The following is a 6,200-nucleotide window of genomic DNA, read 5'->3' as shown; positions in this document are numbered from 1 at the left end:
TGATGATGGGACTTGTCAAGGTGTATCAAATTTGTCATATACTACGGTACTAGTTATAAATGCATTGACGTTTACGTCTATTTGTCTTAATTTCCCAAATCTTGTGTGCCGGACAACTGTTAAAGATCCTAATATTCATTCATACCAACCAAATGTTCACAAATGTTATGCAAGTAGTCTTTTAGCCTTATTCTTTTGCTCATTAACTCATAATCTTCCATATTTACTAATTATAGATAGGGACCTTCCAATTTTACACCACCAAGGAATATATAAATCCAATCGAATTCAATTCTCAGGTGTCTTAGTCTAGTGATTAAGACACAGATTATATAGTGATTAAGACACAGATTATATAGAAATTAGATCCTATGTTCAAATTTTCCTTCTTTTCATATATTGTAATGTTCTTGTGACTCATTTGACACTTTGGTTGGGAGGTTTGGAATGAAATGGAATTGATTCTAGTCATTCTAGTGTTTGGTTGTGGCATTTTGGAATGGAGTTAGAATCCTGATGGATTCTCATTCCACCCCAACCCCTTGGAATCTCATACCCACCTCCTCCTCATGGATTCAAACTCCATTTCTTCACGTTTATTTTTCTAATGAACCAAACATGTTTTGGAAAATATGAAATTGGAACCCCATACTCATATGGTTTCTTATTTCAATCTATTACATTCCTAAGTAGTGAACCAAACGACCCCTAAAATAACGCACCCCTACTAATCAAAATTATTCTCCTATTTTGTTCTACTTAGATTGAGATTAGTTATTTACGGAGGATATGGTAGGGCGTTATGCCGTTACCGAATGATACTGATACTCACCACCTTTTCAAGTTTTCATTTGCCCTTGTGTAGAGACTAGGGATGACAATTGACCGGATCTGGGTAGGGTCCGATAGGATCCAGATCCATATCCGCAACACCAACATTGGATCCATATCCGACCCATATCCGGCGGATCCAAATTTTCCGATCCATATCCAGATCCATTTTCAAATAAGTGGATCCATATCCAACCCATATCCACGGGGTCCGAAAAATTAGGATCCATATCCTACCCATCAGGGTCCGGATCCGCGAATCTGGATAGGGTCCAGGATCCGTTGCCATCTCTAACTTACAACTTGTGTACTGTGTTTGTGTAGTGTTAGTAGGGATGACAATGGACCGGATCTGGGTAGGGTCCGATAGGATCCAGATACATATCCGCCACACCAACGTTGAATCCATATCTGATCAGTATCCGGCGGATTCAAATTTTCCAGATCCATATCCAGATCCATTTTCAAATAACTGGATCCATATCCAACCCATATCCACGGGGTCCGAAAAATTAAGATTCATATCCTACCCATCAGGGTCCGGATCCGCGGATCTGAATAAGATCCAGGATCCGTTGCCATCTCTAGTAGAGACCATTATCTTTTTAATGAACACTACCAGCCGTATATAAGGAGGGCTACTAAGCCTAGATATCACTAACCGATGACGGGAAATGGTATACAATAAATGTATATTTTCGTTGATCTGGTGTATGATAACGTGGTACTGGTACATTTGATGCACCAACAAATTATTCCAATCAATTATTTAATCTTATTTAAAAAATATATAATAGAAAAATTAATAAGTTAATAAATAACAGCAAATGTCATTGAAAACGGGTATATCTGTTATAAACTGAAAATGGGTCAAGTAATATCCAAGTGGATAGATAAAATAAAAGTAGAATGTTTAGAAAGCCAGTGGGTTCTATTTAAGCATTTAATATCCTTCCAAATTTGGTATTAATTTAGAAATTAGAGAATAAATTACACATAAATCGATGCAATTAATGCATATATTAAGTAATTATTTTCTTTTTTAGTTTCTTAAAGACAACCCTTTGCATAACCCTTTGTTTTATCTAATGTGTGACATGACATTCATCAGCAAGGGCCAAATAGCAGGGGGCGCTCGAATAAGCGGTGCGAAAAAAAATCCCCAAATTAAACCCCAGAAAACCCTAAAAATCAGCACCGTTTTCCACCCTCGCCGGCGGCCTCAACGCACCCTTCTTGGTCGCCGGCGAGGATCTACTTCTCCGGCATCCTCTTTTATCGGAGTTTCTTCCACTCCTTTCGAATTTGTATGCTTTTTCCAGAGGAGTCGGGTTCCTTTCTTTTCTTCTGATCTGGTCCTGCGACGATTCTCTACATCTTCGTATAAGTTGCAGGAAAACGGAGTTGTTATACAGGGAACACTCCTTCTCTGTAAGAAACTTTTATTTCAATTAAGGTTCCGGTTTTTTTAGTATCTTTTTGGTTCTGTTTCTCTAGTTGCTTCCATTTCTAGCTTCATCCATGTTCGGTAAAGTTCTCTTACAATGGATTATATGTCTTTTCTTCTTAATCTTGCTGAATTTTTGGTTTTGGATGATCATGGTGTGGATGATGAGGATTTGGTTAACTGGATTATGAGTATGGGGGAGCCTTATGTTTACACTATACATATGATTAAAGATCGCGGAAATTCTCTTTTCAAAGACGGTAATTTTTCCCTTGCTGGAAGTCTCTACAAATTTGCTCTCGAATTTTTTTGTTTTATTGCCATCCCACCCTCACAAGATCAACCTCTGGCTACTTCACTTGCCCTATCCCTTGTTCTTAATTTAGCGGCTTGTGAGCTGAAACTCTTTCACTATAATGAGACTCGATGTTTTTGCAACTTGGTCTTAAACTTTGATCCCAGTAATGTGAAAGCCTTGTATCGTAGAGGCTTCGCCTTGAAAAATTTGAATCTCTTTGCGGAGGCTTTTAATGATTTACAGTTTGCCTTGAAACTTGACCCAAAGAATAAGGAAGTTGCTCGTGAACTAAGCTGTGTAACTGAATGCCTCCTTTTGAATCCCAATGGAAAACGGGTTGCTTGTCCTTTTGATTCTTTAGGCAAGGATCGGAAAGGTAAGAAACCTTTACTTGATGTCGCTTTGGACAACAAGTTTGTGGCTATTGATGCTGTGAGTGATGCTTCTTGTAGTAAAATGGAGTTGTCTGATAATGATAACGAGATAAGTTGTGTGCTTAATCATGGTTCCGGGAGTTCAGTCATTTCTATGGACTCCACCATCACTACTGAGCCTTATCCTCCCGGCCCATGCCAGTTGGGTGTGATAGTAACCCCTCAGTTTCCTTTGCCCCGGGATCTACCGAATACAGTTTTACCAACAAAAAACAAACCCACAAAAAATTGTATCTTTCAGCCAAGGATTATGTGACATTGAAGCTTGGGAAGAAGCTACAATTTTACCATCCCAAATCGGGGGCTTCCATGAGTGTTCGCCCCCTCATAACTAAAATTTCTACCTCGACGGGAACTCCCCATGAAGATCCTTCACGGGAAGCAGCGGTTCTCTCTTTTTCTCCTATGCCCATGGTTCATTTTACATCTACCGACGGCGGTCCTGCAAGCAATCTGAGTATTTTTGATGACGAAGTGGCTGATTGTCACGAGGTTAAGAGACCTCGTTTGTCAGCTCAAAGCAGTTTAGATCATTTTAGTGAGGTTGGCGAAGTTTATATGACTCCTGGTGCCATTTCGGACCAGCCTGGGATCATCGGCTCTAAACTCTTGCATTGTCAGAGTATGTTTGTTTTCATAGTCATGAAGACGCTCTCAAGGAGAGCTTGTAGCCGATTTGAAGCAAAGAGAGAGACTATTAGCCATAAGGTAAAGGGTAAGTCTATTTTTTCTGTTTTTTTGCAGGTTTGGACCAGAGGAGAAGGTTGCAAGTTCTAAGAGAAAAGAGAAAGACTCGATCCATTTTGACTGCCTTTTCCATCCCCCGTACAAAAAACGTCGCCTTTGTGTTCTAGTTAATTCAGTTTGTAATACTAGTTCTGCTAGTTGTGCTTTTACTAGTTTAGGGGTCTCTTCTGGCCCCCAGCTAGGTAGCACCAAAACGGACACTTTATTACACGACATTTTATTTTACGCGATACTAAGATCCCATGAAATTTAGGACACGGGACACGCTATTTAAATTTAATAAAAAATATATTTTATGGTTATAAATAACAAATGATTTTATTTTTTTAATGTATTTGATATTAAATTTAAATAAGTGAGGGTAAATTTTGACTTTGACTATAAGTAATTATCATTTTTTTACCCAAACCCATCTTCTAATCAATCTCTTTTGACACTTTATTCCTCGTCTAATCTCTAACATGTTTAGGTAGGTGTCCGACGAGTGTCGGGTGTCCGTGTGTCGGACACGGTGTCGGACACGGGACGGCTACTTAGAAGGAGTGTCCGTGCTACCTAAGCCCCCAGTTTGTTTTGTAATCGACTTTGTTTGTACTCGTATTTTATAAAGTTTATAAAACTAGTACACCTTTGTCTAAAAAAAATCTAATGTGTGACATAATCGAAAAAGATGGTAGAGTCGTTGGTTGTAGAGTCAACGTCGGGAGCAAAAGGAGGATTTGATTCCTGCATGGCGGCATTGTATACACGTATTTACGTGGGTCCACATAACCTTACCATTTCTCGGATTATTATGAATGCTATGTGATTGCTAATTTGCTACACTAATTATTCCTAATTTACATGCATTACCAATTTGACTACCTAATTAGTTTCATCTTTATCTTTAAGTTTCTCTGATGGTGGATTAGTTACGTGGTTCTATTCAATGTTTTGTTTGATTGCAATTCGATCTAATTAAGTAGTGCAATAATTATTACTCCGTATTAAAGAAAATGATATGATTATATTTTGTTTTGACTTGTGAGTACGTGCTTAAATTTTAATAACTCTGTATATTATGAGTAACTTTTACTACAATTGTATCATGAAATATTTTTTAACAATTAGTCTGACTATAGACGGATATATCCGTCTATAATGAAAGACGAGTCAAATATGTTTAAAATGGTGATATTTTTAGGTCACATCATATAACTTGTTGCTTATCTTATGCTTAAAATGGTGATATTTTTAGGTCACATCATATAACTTGTTGCTTATCTTATGCTTAAAGTGGGTGGATATTTGACTCATCTATAACTATATCTGTCTATAATGAGATTTTGTGATTTTTTAAAAAGATTACATATGTAGCTGAAAATTAACCATGATGATATGGTGCATGCATGCATGATATTACATAATTACAAGTTCAAGAATCACTACCATATGCTTGTAATTTTAGTGATCAAAGTTTACCTAAAAGTTAGACTATATCATCAATTCTTATACCATACACTCAGGTGTATGATACTTCCTACTCCCAATCAGAGACGAAGCTCTGGTTTGGCCGGATGGGCCACAGCCCGGGCGAACATTTCAAAAATAATTAATAAATGATGGCATAAATAGATCAGTAGGCTGTTATAGCAAGCTAGTAATCACTCCTTTAGTTCTTTAGGTACCTGACTTGAAGTCATTGGTTCCATTCCGAGGAGCGCCGCTCGATGCTATTCTTTTTTAAAAAAAATTCCTTATTTTTGCTGCTTTATGCAATTATCTTTTAAAATTCTTATTTTTTTTTTCTTATTTACCGTACCATCGATTATAGTCCGCCCTCGATGATGACTTGACCTAATATATTTTTAACGACAACAAAGACTCTTGTAATTATAAAGTAGAGAACCATTCTTATCATTGCGAATGGTCTTTCTTAGCAAACAATATTACGACTTTGGCCTCACCTTAATATATGATAATAAACCATCTTAAAATAAGTTTGTTGGCATTTATGTTATGGGTTTGGTTCACCGTTTATATAAAAAAACGCTTAATATATGAAATATGAAGTTTGTTGGAAAAAAAAAAGTGTAATTTAATAGTTACATAAAAACAAATACTAATTTGCATGTTTCGTAAAAATAAATATATCAAAAATGCTAAAATAATGATATGAAATTTGTGATAAATGAGTTTAAACATGGGACGAAATGGAATCGGCCCTGGTCGTAATTTCACTCTAGCTTCGTCCCTGCTCCCAATATTTTAAAAAAAAAAAAAATTAACAAAAGTCCCCACTACTTAACAGTTATCACTTTCCATAAGCTCTTTCTTTCTCCTGTTTCAAACTACGTCTTCTGTTTCTATCAAAAAAAATCGTCCATAAAATTTAATTTTCCATCCAACACATTGGTTTTGTAATCTTGATTCGAGTTTTGATTAATTAAATTCTAACTTATCA

General features: G+C 36.6%; 1 protein-coding gene across 1 annotated transcript; it reads left to right on the top strand.

The window, feature by feature from the left end:
• Window positions 1-1,971: 1,971 nt before the first annotated feature.
• Window positions 1,972-4,401, top strand: LOC141615381 (uncharacterized). Its single transcript, XM_074433762.1, has 2 exons — window positions 1,972-3,939; window positions 4,325-4,401. The coding sequence occupies exon 1, from the start codon at window positions 2,376-2,378 to the stop codon at window positions 3,264-3,266; it is 891 nt and encodes a 296-aa protein (XP_074289863.1). The 5' UTR covers window positions 1,972-2,375; the 3' UTR covers window positions 3,267-3,939; window positions 4,325-4,401.
• Window positions 4,402-6,200: the final 1,799 nt, after the last annotated feature.

Source organism: Silene latifolia, chromosome 11 (genome assembly GCF_048544455.1).
Source record: "Silene latifolia isolate original U9 population chromosome 11, ASM4854445v1, whole genome shotgun sequence".
In the NCBI taxonomy this organism is placed as follows: Eukaryota; Viridiplantae; Streptophyta; class Magnoliopsida; order Caryophyllales; family Caryophyllaceae; genus Silene; species Silene latifolia.
Note: the sequence above shows the minus strand (reverse complement) of the source record. Positions and strands in the feature narration are given on the sequence as shown.